Below are 13,042 nucleotides of genomic sequence, written 5' to 3'. Positions count from 1 at the left end.
TATATAGTCTCAACTAATATATAAATAATATATATATGTGTGTGTGTGTGTGTGTATGTATGTATGTATATATATATATATATATATATATCCATATATATGTAGTAAGTAGGGGTTTTACTTATGACCTCGCATATTACAGCTATTCGGATTGTTATCCATCCGTGACCTATCATTAGCACTCCCACTCAGTAGCCTTGCCACCCGTCCCTTCGCCTGATAGTTCTGTACTTTATTCTCCCCTGACAGCTCTGAAGACATATTCCTTGAGCTGTTTGGGGATGCTGAGCCTTCGTGGTGGCTGGACTCGTCCCGGTATGAAGCGGGATTGAGCCGATTCTCATTTATGGGCGATGGACTGGGTCCTTACAGGTAGGTATACATCGCAGGCACACTGTGGCTGGCTGCCACAGGGCTTTACTGGATGTGTGGGGGAGAATGCATTTGCAGACTACTGCAGACCCACGTGGTTGGTATATGTATATGTATATGTATATGTATATTCATATATGTATATGTATATGTATAAAAATTTATATACGTTTTTCTATATGTACTTGCTCTATATATATATATATGTGTGTGTGTGTGTGTGCGTGTGTGTGTGTGTGTGTGTGTGTATGTATAGGTATATATATATATATATATGTTTACTTAAATCATCGGAGATGGATTGTTGTACTGTGTAGACATTTTCTGTTCCGTGAACTACTGCACCTTTCCCGCGAGAATTGGCTCGTAGAGTCGACCCATTGCCAGTGTAGACATTGACTACTGTTCCTTCGCACAGTGACTGTTGTGCCGTATTTATATATAGTTATTGTTATATCGAAAGAATGAGGTTTGAGTGAGGTTTGATGGACCATATGAAGGAAGGATAGGCTGCCCTTTGTTAGATATCAATAAACCATGTATGGCACAGGAGATCTTATATAGGTCTATGTATGATATCTATTTAATGTAATACAATATCTATGACATAGTAGATCATATATATAGTCTATGATATCTATATAATATACTGCAGTATCTATATAATATAATATAATATCTATGACACAGTAGATCAAATATATGGTCTATGTATGATATCTATATGATATATTACAATATATATGACACAGTAGATCAAATATATGGTCTATGTATGATATCTATATGATATAGTACAATATTTATATACTATAATAAAATATCTATAACACAGTAGATCATATATATGGTCAATGTATAATATCAATATGATATAGTACAATATTTACATATTATATTGCAATATCTATGACACAGTAGATCATATATATGGTCTATGTGTAATATCAATATGATATAGTACAATATTTATATACTATAATGCAATATCTATGACACAGTAGATCATATATATAGTCTATGATATCTATATAATAACATACAATATCTTTAGTACAAGAGTCAACCGCAGTTATCGAGGGTTAGTGCATGCTCTGTCATGCACTGGCAGTCTCTGCTTCACGTTGTTTGCGTAAGCGTACGAGATTTTTAACGGACTGGTCACTATTTGGCGTTTTACACAAACTCTAGCGTGTGTCTGTACGTGTGACATTCTACTATTAGCAAGCACCTGATCCTTGATGTTCGTACTTGTACTCGTTATGTGCTCGTTATCATACCACATGCCACTCATACTCTGCCAGATTACATTCTTAATCCGCCACATGCCACTCATACTCCGCCAGATTCCATTCTTACTCCGCCGCATGCCACTCCTACTCATTCACAAAAAAAGCCAACTCACTCTCCGGCCCACATGATCACCTATTTCACTCTATCCCATCCACGCGCCACGTCGTAACCGATTAGGGTCAACTAAACCCCTAAACCCTAACCTCCTACCACTGGTCAACTAACCCCCTAAACCCTAACCTCCTACCACTGGTCAACTAACCCCCTAAACCCTAACCTCCTACCACTGGTCAATTAACCTCCTACCACTACACCCACAGCGAGACTCTCAAGTACGAGGTCAGCACCCGCACCGTCGCCATCGAACACACTCAACAACACACACAGCCGGCATGTACACTCGGCACATACGCACGCACACACACACACACACACGTGCAAGGCTGTGTGTGTGCGGACGCATGCATGAACCAGCCTCGCGCAGACGATGGCGTGCGTGTGTGCACAGTGCCGCTGAGCGATGAAGAGTGCTTTCTGCAGTTTATGAACGACCGCATGGACACGCACCACCGCGTGAGCGAGCACTGGGATTACATGGTGTGTTATGTGTGTATGTGTTGTGTGTTATGTTTGTATGTGTGTAAGATGCGTGATATGTGCGTATGTGATGTGTGTATGTGTGATATATGTGTGTATGTGTGTGCGCAGGCTGATACCGATTCATCGGACGCCTGCGATATTATGTGTTGCTGCGCGTGGTGTGGTTGTGGTTGTGGTGTACATACTCTATACAGACTGCTTCTTCTTACCTATTGCTTTGAGTACTTTAATACTTATTGCTTCGAGTACTTTAATTCGATAGCACTTGTTTTGCCTCTCATTTTTTTTCATAGTCCTTGATCGGTGCGTCTGACAGTTGTTTACGTCCCTTTGCATTATAGACGCATGAACCGATGGATGTGGAGACGATCCCTTTCGAACTGCACTGTGGATATGTGGGGTATCTCGGCTACGAGTTAAAGGAGGAGTCCGGGTTAATGGGTATGCCATATATAACTATATGTTTATGAGTGTATATATATATATTTACATATATATATTTATATATTTATATATACATACATACATACATACATACATGCATACACACATATATACCTACATACATTTGCATACATATATTTTTTGTATACATATTAAAAAGTGTGTTTTATGCACTTATAAAAATTACATTATCAGACCATCGTGAACTATTTCAGTTCTGACCATTTCCGTTTTGTGCTGTTGAGTCATAGAGTGCACTGTAAATCACCCAGCTGCTGTCGCGGAGATATGTGTGATTTGTTACATGCCTGTTACTACCTACTTCTAATATCTGGACAATTCTTTGCTTTGTATGATTGTTGTATGATGACTTGGCTTGGCCATGCAAATCCGTGATAGGAAGTATGGGGATGTGGCGGGGGTGGTGTCAGTACTACCCTACGCCAACTCCAACAAGTAGTCCCGAACTGTGGCACTGAAGCGGTGCTGATGTTCTAGGTATCAATAAGCTTCTTAATCGGCTCGTGGTGTGTGTGTGTGTGAAGTATATATATATATACGTATATATATATATATATATATATAACCGTTTGCCCATTTTATGCTAAAGAACGTACTACAGATATATTTACAACTGTGCGTATTATCACATCTGGCAGGAACACTCACAGCGGAACAGAAGGCGACCCAGCGAGCGGCAGCAGCGGAGATGGTGTACGGAACCAAGACCCAACCACAACAAGACACGCCTACACATACAAGCACACACCAGCAGCAACATACACAACAAGCACCCCATGCACAACCACAAGCACAACCACAAGCACACACATCCGAGGATGGACCCACACACACACAGGCAGGTATACAAGCACAGCCACAACCTGTGAAACGGCCCGAGATACAATGTCACATGCGCACTCAGCTGCCCACATGCACGTTCCTCTTTGCGGATAGGCAGGTGGTGGTAGACCATGAAACCCGCAGAGTGTGGGCCATGGCGCTGTGTCGAAGTTCGGAACCTGAGACGGTGGCTGAGGCAGACGCATGGTTTGGGCGTACGAGGAATACACTGTTGGATCTATGCGAGCGATGTGATAGTGGCACAGAGGTGTATGGCGAGAGGGGGGCGCGGCGGAGGAGGAGTGCAGGTGTGTACCAATGGTATACGTCCATATATTTTGGGTTTTAGTATATATATATATGTATGTATATATATATGTGTGTATGTATATATATATGTACATGTTTATATATATATATATATGTGTGTGTGTGTGTGTGTGCATTTATTTGTATTATATATATGTGTGTGTGTGTGTGTGTGTGTATCTATGTATTGTATATGTGTATGTACTAGGCTTGAGATTGCGTAAGTGCGAATTATATCATGGAATTTAGTGTGTATTGTGTCTGTTTATGTAGGTTCCTGTGCCTGACTTGTACATTATTCACATTTGTCTGAGTTAGAGATGTTATCTCAACGCTATCAGCATGCGCGTACCGTCGGTCGGGCCTGTCTGTGCATCTGTGTATATATCAAAGGACGCCTTCAAACTCTTTTTAAACCCTCTGTAATCTCCGTTCGTTTTAACTTATCTATAGACAGCCGCAACAGAAGAGGTACCGACACACCAACCAACACACATCTGGATCACCAACGCACACACATACATGTACCCGAGTTGACCGAACCGAAGGACTCCGCAAGGTCACAGAATACGACATTGTCCAATAATACGACCCACGAGTCACACAGCACCGGTAAAATGTCGGATAATACGACGAATAATACGACCCACGTGGGTCTGAGACATGGCCGAGAGAAGTACTACGCAAACATAGCCGCGGCGCTGCGCCTGATGGGTGAGGGTGAAACATACGAAGTGTGTCTGACCACTCAGCTGAAGGTACCCACGGACGGGCCAGTGAATCCACTTGCGTTGCATCAGCATTTGCGGTACGTGCACAGTGTTTGAACACGGTACGTTGCCATGACAACCATTACTTCCCCGCGCACTGTCAGTGAGATCAACATACTTGTGCCCAGTGTATGCCATCGGATTGGACACTTGACACTGGTATATATATATATATATATATGTGTGTGTGTGTCTGTGTCTGTGTCTGTGTCTGTATGTATGTATGTCTGTGTGGGGGGGGGGTGTATAATGTATATATATATATATATATATATGCATGTATGCATATATATTATAATATATATATAAATATATATATATATATATATATGCATGTATGCATATATATTATAATATATATATATATATATATATATGCGTGGGGGGGTGGGTGTGTGTGTCACATACTGTAGTAGCATGTATGTATGGAGTGGCTTTGGCAAATGTCTGAGCGTATGAGGATGTATTTCAAGTCAGCGAGTCGGTTCTTCGCAGTATATGCCTAATCCCTAAACCCCTAAACCCCTATCCTTTCGTATATGCCGTATCCTTTGTCCTATCTCACATACAATCTGCAAAGTCAAAGCCCCTGTGTGCGCACCTCCTACCGTGTGCACTGTCTCATGACTACCGCTCGTCTGTCCCTGCCGTCACCCGCCCAACCCCAACCCAACCCTCGCTACTTCAGCGCGTTATTCTATACATAAACTTCGGCCCGTTCTAAAAATAGTCCTGCGTTTACCTACCAAATGTTCGGTACTCCCAGGACACACAACCCAGCGCCGTATGCGTGCCTGTTCCGCTTTGGCTGTGACCAGTCCATCGTAGGCTCATCACCAGAGAAGTTCCTGACGGTCGACCGCAACGGAAGCGTTGAGTCCAAGCCCATCAAAGGCACCCGGCGCAGGGGGTAGGTGCAGCACACGTGGCCGTGTATAGTAGGCGTGTCTGTGTATAGTAGGCGTGTCTGATCGATATTGTCAATTCAATTAACTCAATCTACGCAATGGCGACTAGGCTGCTCTCGTTAGTCGCCGTTGAGCCGATTAAGTGGGTTGGATTCACAATATGGTGTACAACCAATTTGGCTCCTTCATCTAATCTAAGCTACACTCTTTAATACTATCGTTCACGCTATCATCAGAAATTAATTGTTTGATGGAAGCATCACGTGATTGAACGTTGAGTTCAACCACGTGGACCTTGCCATCGATTGCGATTTTAACCATTTTGATTAACGATTTGCGTTTATTTCTTAGTACCACTTGTAATTATCAAATCACTGATAGATCAGAACCTTGTTGATATCTCAAAAGCTTTGTTGATACACAATATATCTATCGAGTGATTCCTATCCCTACACACTGATATTGTATATAGGCTTCTTTATAGTATTATTTATTTGTTTGTTTGTACACTGATATTTTCTTTATTCCGTTATTTATTTGTTTGCTTGTTTATTCATTTATTTGTTTGTTGTTCTTTCTTGGCTACTATCCTATGAGTGTCATGTGCCAAACCGATGAACTTTGTAATTAGAAACTGTGTGCCTTGCAACCGAATACGCTGATCCGTTCGGGAATTTTTGACCTGACTGTACGTTCGTTGGTTTCCAGAATCACTCCGGAGGAGGATTTCGAGCTGGTCAAAGACTTAGCGACGGACCCAAAAGACTTTGCGGAGAATCTGATGATAGTGGACCTCATCCGCAATGATTTGGGACAGGTATGTACATACACCCTCTATTGTTTGTCATCCTGTGTCAGAAACACGCGTGTGTGGTTGTGGTACGTACGTACACGCTTTATTGTTTGTTATCCCATGTCAGAAACATGCATGTGTGGTTGTGGTACGTACGTACACGCTCTATTGTTTGTCATCCCGGGTCAGAAACACGCGTGTGTGGTTGTTGGGCAAACACGTGGGTGAGCTGGGGCTTTCCATGCCTGTTCGCCTGTCTTTCTCCCGTGTTTTCTGTTGTCGTATGTGGTGGGTCTGTGTGCCGCTCAGCGTTCACATAATATATTTACAAGTCAGGCATCGTGGTTGGTCATGCAATTTCTGCAGGCAAGTTGGTCATTCTCGGCGTTCTGTTTCTTCGTTATCCATAGTAGGAATAGTCATTCAGTCATTATGTTTCTTATTTGTTTTATATTAGCAATAGTCAGGCACATCATTATATTTCTCTTGTGTCAATGGTAAAAATATTCATTCAATCATTATGTTTCTTATTTGTTTTATAGTAGCAATAGTCAGGCACTTCATTTTATTTCTCTTGTGTCAATGGTAAAAATAGTCATTTAACCATTATGTTTCTTGTTTGTTTTATAGTAGCAACAGTCAGGCTCATCATATTATTTCTCTTGTGTCAATGTTAAGCATAGTCATTTAATCATTCTAATTCTCTGATAGTCATCTAAACGTTTTATTTCTCTGATAGGGATAGTACTATTAATTTCAATTTGAGGTAAATTTTTATGTATAAATGCGCATCCTCTGACAGTCATCTGATCATCTTTTCTCTCTGATATTCATTTAACCATTCTGTTTCTTCTGTATCAATGTTAGGTGTGTGTACCGTCCAGCGTGCACGTGCCTAAGCTGATGCACATTGAGACATACGCCACAGTACATCAGTTGGTCACTACAGTCAGAGGCGAACTCAGAGACGGTGTGGGCGCCCTGGACTGTCTACGCGAATGGTATGAGTGTCTTAGTAACTAAACCTAAACCCTTGGTTAGAACCTTGCCTATATATATCTAATGAGTGTTTGTATTTTAAGTTGTTTTATATAGAGGTGTGGGTAGCCCTGTATATCAGGCCAGGTGAAGTAGAGTACCACATGCCTGTCAGATGGATTTCGTAATGGACTTCATCCTCCAATATACCTCGCAGCAACACAAATAGATATATGAGTAGCAAGTGACGCCTTTCCATTCATTCATTGGGCAATTCATCCCGGATTTTGTGGAGACAATCATAAATTGGAACGGTACACTGTTGTGTATTGTGGTCAGCTTTAGTTGGCTCTGTTGACTAGTTGTACAACTTGTTATCAGCAATACACAACCGATGCTGTACTGACACCTGCACATACACGCACATACACACACACACACACACACCTGCCTGCCGAAAATAATAGATACACATACACGTGCACAAACGTTCGCAAGATATTGAAAATCGATCCTCCCAAGCCTCTAACATCCGTCACACTCGCCATCCGTGCGGGTAGTCTGCATCATCCAACCTTGCAACCGATTCCCGTTAAGTTTATTATAGCCTTTCCCCCCCCCCCCCCCCTCCCTATTCAGCCTTGCGATCCTTTCGTTTAACGTATCCATGTCCTCCCATCCAATCCAGCTTCCCCCCAGGCAGCATGACGGGTGCCCCAAAACACCGCACCGTTCAACTGCTGGAGCATTTGGAAGGAGCTCCGCGAGGCGTGTACTCTGGCGCCATGGGCTATGTGTCTACCAATGGGAGTGCCGATATGTGCGTGACCATACGCACCGTCACCATGAGCGGAGAGGGGCTTACTATAGGTTTGTTTATTTGCACGGTGTGATGTCTAGCTGCGGTTGTATGTGATTGTATGGAATTGCGTGCTATCTTTCACGTCACAAGCTTCGTGTCTGTTCGTGGATGTATATAAATCAATCATGCAGGTCAGTTAAGCGATTGTATCGAACTCTGGCTGTTTATATATCTAAATTTAAGCTGACAGCACTATATGGCTTAATATTCGCATTGTAATAGGCGAATAGGCGAGCAACTGAAGTATATATGTCAACACAGCTGTCACAATACCTTGCAGTATATATTGCCGGTTCAATATTTGTCTGTCTGAGTGACAAATACGTGTAGCGGGATGTCGGATTCTGTATTGCCTGCTATATAAGATATTGTGTACGTTTAACAGAAACCACCTATGATATACTACAATTTGGAATCATATTTGGACTTTTTTTAGGATTTTCTAAGTTCCCAAACACTACGTCATATATTGAGATATACACATAAATAGTGTTGCTATAGTGTATACTATAGTATCTGTGGTATCTAATGTTGATCTTTCTGTCTGGGTATCCCATGCAATCGTATATTGTCTCAGTGAAGAGTTTACAACTTTTCTGTATTCTGTACTGGCAATTCTTACCTGTGCGCGTTTGCATGGATGACCTCTCGAAGCTTGTATTACCATTGCCCTAATTCGCCCCTTCGTCTCCACCAAATGCACACACCTTTGTTGCTACAGCATGTCATGTTTGTATTTCTTTTTCTGGCTTTTCTCCTCAGGCGCTGGAGGTGCTATAGTTGCGATGAGTGATGCCAGTGACGAGTTTGATGAGATGTTGCTCAAAGCGAAGGCACCAATCAGATCAATACTATGTAGTATGGGGCGCGCTAACCAATGGGAAGCCAGAGAATTGGCGGGATTATAAGTAGATTGTGTACTCTGACGCTACACTTAGTGCGTAGTACGTGCAAGTTTGCAAAGAAGTTAGTGAGTGAAATACACTCTATAGTTTTGCTATTATTAGAAACTGGTACATGGGGGGGGACTACTGCGGCAGGGGATCTGGTGATATCCTTATGACCCCCCAACACCAGGCCTAGAATATAAGTTTTAATAAAAGATTACTAAAAAGTAGGTTAATTAACGATTATTAGAAAAAAGAGAAAATAACTGATTACTAGAAAAAGGTTATTCAATATCAACGATTACTAAAAATATGTTAATAAACGATCACTAGAAAATACGTTGATAAGAACCACTCCAACGAATATGAAACCTGATGTGCATGGAGATATAAAATTTACCCAAATTGAAATAAATATCATTATCCCTGTAAAAGTTAAACAACGACTACTAACAAGTAAATAAACGAATACTAGAAAACAACTGAGTAAGCGATTGCTAGAAAATAAGTTAATAAACAAATACTAGGAAGAAAAAAATTAAAGAACGATTAGTAAAAATAAGTTAAAAAAGCGAAAGCTAGCAAAAAGGAATTACTATTTTTTGAGCGAAGCGAGCAACTATTGATTAATTCAAGAGGGGCGAAGGGAGGAAAAGGCAGGGCCTTTTGGAATGCGTATCATTCCATATGCAATAACTGCTTCCATAGGAACTAATAGCTGTCGTTTGGTACTCTGCATGTGTACATCATAGCATCCAATCAGTATACCAACTTTTACTTCACATATCAACCTGTGCCATCATATACAATAAGAAACATACTCAAAATTCTCACATATTCCACATTTTGAGTTTTTTTTACCGTATTCTATCATGGCACCATTGATGACGCCTGTGCTAGCTCTCTCCCTGACGTTGGTTGACAAGTATGGGGAGTCTCAAGTGGATTCCTTAGACATACGCGAACCATTTCAAAGCGCAGACAGCGATGAAGATAAAAGAAACTATCGCCGGCGCACTACACACTGATGCCCCACTCGAAATTATTTTTAACAATATGTTCCCCGAAAGTGCGGATACGGGTGAAGCCCTGCCGGAACCAGTAAAAGTGTGGCGTTACCTTAAGGACGTATCTCCTTTCAGGAATATATTGTCAAAATCCAAGAATCACGAATATCACTGGGAATTTTGGCAACTATTCTGTGATGTACTACGTCACAACTCAAGAAACCTTTGGTATTGCCCCTCTGCGTCATTTATTTGACGAGGAGTACCTTAAGGCTCTGGAAATCAGATTGCAAGATGTACTAGGGCCAAAAAACAATGACCACATATACACAGCAAGGGCGCAAGGGTTACCCTGTGTTCTCTACCGAAACATGAAACATGAGTGGATACTGTACGAAAAACTCAGTAGGGAGGTGGAATCTTATTCGGTTACTAAAGCTGAGAAGAGCCGCATAATTATACATGAATGGAACAAAAAGACGGTCATAAGATCTTCCTTAAACTACCGACTATTCATTTTGATACGGCACGCGCTCAGCTTGTGCGACGTACCGAGCGCTATAACACTACCGCGGAATCACATCGCGATGTTCGTCATCTTCACCCCCAGCTGCGAGATGGCGAAAGTGTATCTGCCCGTGTCACTGTAGACATATATACTGCAGAGGAGCAGAACTAAAAGGCCGAAGTCGACCGCTTGCCTCCTGAGCCTGAGCAAACGTTGGTGATACAGGAGCAGCCATCTTGCCACCGATGATGAATGCTAATACTCAATATATTTATAAACCACAATCTATGAAATAATATGGGCATCAATCTGTGGATACTAAAAAACATTATCATCGTCGCACCCATTGTTGAAACATATGTTATGCAAGAAGTAGATTTCTTATTATAATGTATATTATTGATATAATATAGTAACTGCGATGCGCTCTTAAAATATTCCGAGAATTATTCGGCAAAAATATAAACGGTATCCTATTTTGGATCCCTAGGTTTTAGGGGTTGAGTCTCATAAATTCATTTCAACACTCTCCTGAAATTTTGGAAACGAAAAAGACAGTGTGTATACTGTATGAAGTAAATGTGCTATGTGCATAGTGACATAGATGATATATAAGAAATCTCCTCAAACTGTATTGGGGCTGAAATAAGTAAGAATAAAAATAAGGGAGCTGGAGTGGCTGGACAATGGGCTGGCGAGTAGGTGATAAATTTTGGGGCGTCAGGGCTGAAGTAGGACCGAGGGAAATATTAAAATTTCGAGGGGCGATCTCATTGGGCGGACACATTGAAATTGTGTTGGAGCAGGTGATTTCATTTGGCGCAGATGGCGAATCGGAGAAATGGTGGTGGCTGAGACTCAGGAGGTTGGGGAGGAGATGACGGGGTGGGCGACTGGAAAATAGTGTGCATTTCTGTGGTGGCCGACTAGTCCGCTACTGTACACGTTGTGTGTGTTTATTAACAGGTGTGTGTGTGTAGAATAGTGTGGCGGTAGTGTGGCTAAGGCGTGTGGGTTGCTGACGTGTGTGTGTTGCTGACGTGTGTGTGACGAGTGCTGGCGTATGAGTCGTTGAGATGTTCGTGTGCCGTGTGGCAAGTGGGATCTCTGGAATAGAAATAGGAGACGATGATGGCGTTTGGACCGCAGAAGATCTCTTGGAAGGGCATCGAAGTAGAAAAGATGATGAATCTCTCCTGAAGATATGTACTGTATTGTAATGTTAGGAGATGTAACGTAGATAGCAGACCCGATATATCGTGTTGGTGACGTGTTTGTGGCTGTCATCGGATGTGTGTGTAATCGCGGCAACAAGGATGGGTTGCTCAGGATCAGAGATAGCAGTGACTGTGTTGGATGTGTGCTTGAAGTGGGCGGGTCGGGGGAGGTTGTTGGTAGGGGTGTCGGCGATGTTGTCAGCTGTGATGTCGTATTTCTTGGCAATAACGCCTTGATCTTGAAGGATATCTACGCGTATAAGCTGGATGGACGTGGCACTATTGGTGATCACGTGGACTGCGGACTGGTTGTCGCAATAGAGGGTGGTGGTAGCATCCGGTGTGAATCCCAGTTCGGTGAGGAAGTTATGGAGCCATTGGATGTGTTTGGCGGCTTCTTTTAAGCACTCAGCTTCGGCAGTACTTGTGCTATCAATTTTCTATCGGTTGCTTTTCCATATGACAGGTGCGTTACAAACGCGGATTACGTAGCCTGTTGTAGAACGCTGGGTGATAAGACAGTTAGCATAGTCAGAGTCGGCGTAAGCGTCTGTGGTTAGCGGTTGCGGGGTTTTGCTGTATGCGAGGCCGAGGTTATGATTAGTATTAAGGTAGCGGAAGACTCGGCAGGCGGCAAGCCAGTGGGCTTCGCTGAGGTCGGCGAGGAACCGGGAGAGGTTGTTCACAGCAAACGTAATGTCAATGCGTGTGAGGATTGATAGGTAGAGTAGTGTGCCAATAATTTCCGGTAGGGACAGGTGTGGGGTGTGCCGGTTTGGACTTCAAGGGGTGCGGTGGACAACGGCGTGTTGACGGAGTGGCTTGTGGGTATATCAAACTGCTCAAGGGCCTCGTTGATATCGGATGTTTGCACAATGTTGATGGAGAGGATGTTGGTGGCGATACGGCAATCAAGGAGCCATGTGGGTTCGCCAAGGACGAAACATTCGAGATCAGCAAGGAGTTGCTTTTTGAAGTGCGCGGCGTCAGCAGGGCTGAAGCCGTATATAATGAGGTCGTCAACGTAATTGGAGGAGCTTGGACTGAATGAGAGAGAACCATAGTTTCCCTGATTGCTTGAGGCCGTAGAGGGACTTCTTGAGCTCAAGGGCAGTGTCTTTGGCGATGCCGATTTTGTCAGAACCAGCGGATGGCTTCATAAAGATGGGGTGGTCAAGGTCGGCGTGGAGGAAGGCCGTGTTGACGCCCATTTATTCCGTGTGCCGACCTTTGTTTGCAGCAACGACAAGG

General features: G+C 42.7%; 1 protein-coding gene across 1 annotated transcript in view; it reads left to right on the top strand.

The window, feature by feature from the left end:
- Positions 1 to 9,275, top strand: part of SARC_02809 (hypothetical protein) — a gene marked incomplete at its 5' end in the record, with an annotated part of 12,543 nt that extends 3,268 nt beyond the window's left edge. Inside the window, 10 exons of the mRNA XM_014303416.1 lie at positions 250 to 372; positions 1,986 to 2,262; positions 2,607 to 2,706; positions 3,369 to 3,860; positions 4,315 to 4,669; positions 5,398 to 5,541; positions 6,248 to 6,356; positions 7,200 to 7,333; positions 7,999 to 8,180; positions 8,935 to 9,275. Coding sequence (XP_014158891.1) covers positions 250 to 372; positions 1,986 to 2,262; positions 2,607 to 2,706; positions 3,369 to 3,860; positions 4,315 to 4,669; positions 5,398 to 5,541; positions 6,248 to 6,356; positions 7,200 to 7,333; positions 7,999 to 8,180; positions 8,935 to 9,080 — 2,062 coding nt within the window. The 3' untranslated portion in view covers positions 9,081 to 9,275. The remainder of the gene's footprint in view (positions 1 to 249; positions 373 to 1,985; positions 2,263 to 2,606; positions 2,707 to 3,368; positions 3,861 to 4,314; positions 4,670 to 5,397; positions 5,542 to 6,247; positions 6,357 to 7,199; positions 7,334 to 7,998; positions 8,181 to 8,934) is intronic.
- Positions 9,276 to 13,042: the final 3,767 nt, after the last annotated feature.

This window comes from Sphaeroforma arctica (genome assembly GCF_001186125.1).
Source record: "Sphaeroforma arctica JP610 unplaced genomic scaffold supercont1.131, whole genome shotgun sequence".
NCBI lineage: Eukaryota > Ichthyosporea > Ichthyophonida > Sphaeroforma > Sphaeroforma arctica.
Note: the sequence above shows the minus strand (reverse complement) of the source record. Positions and strands in the feature narration are given on the sequence as shown.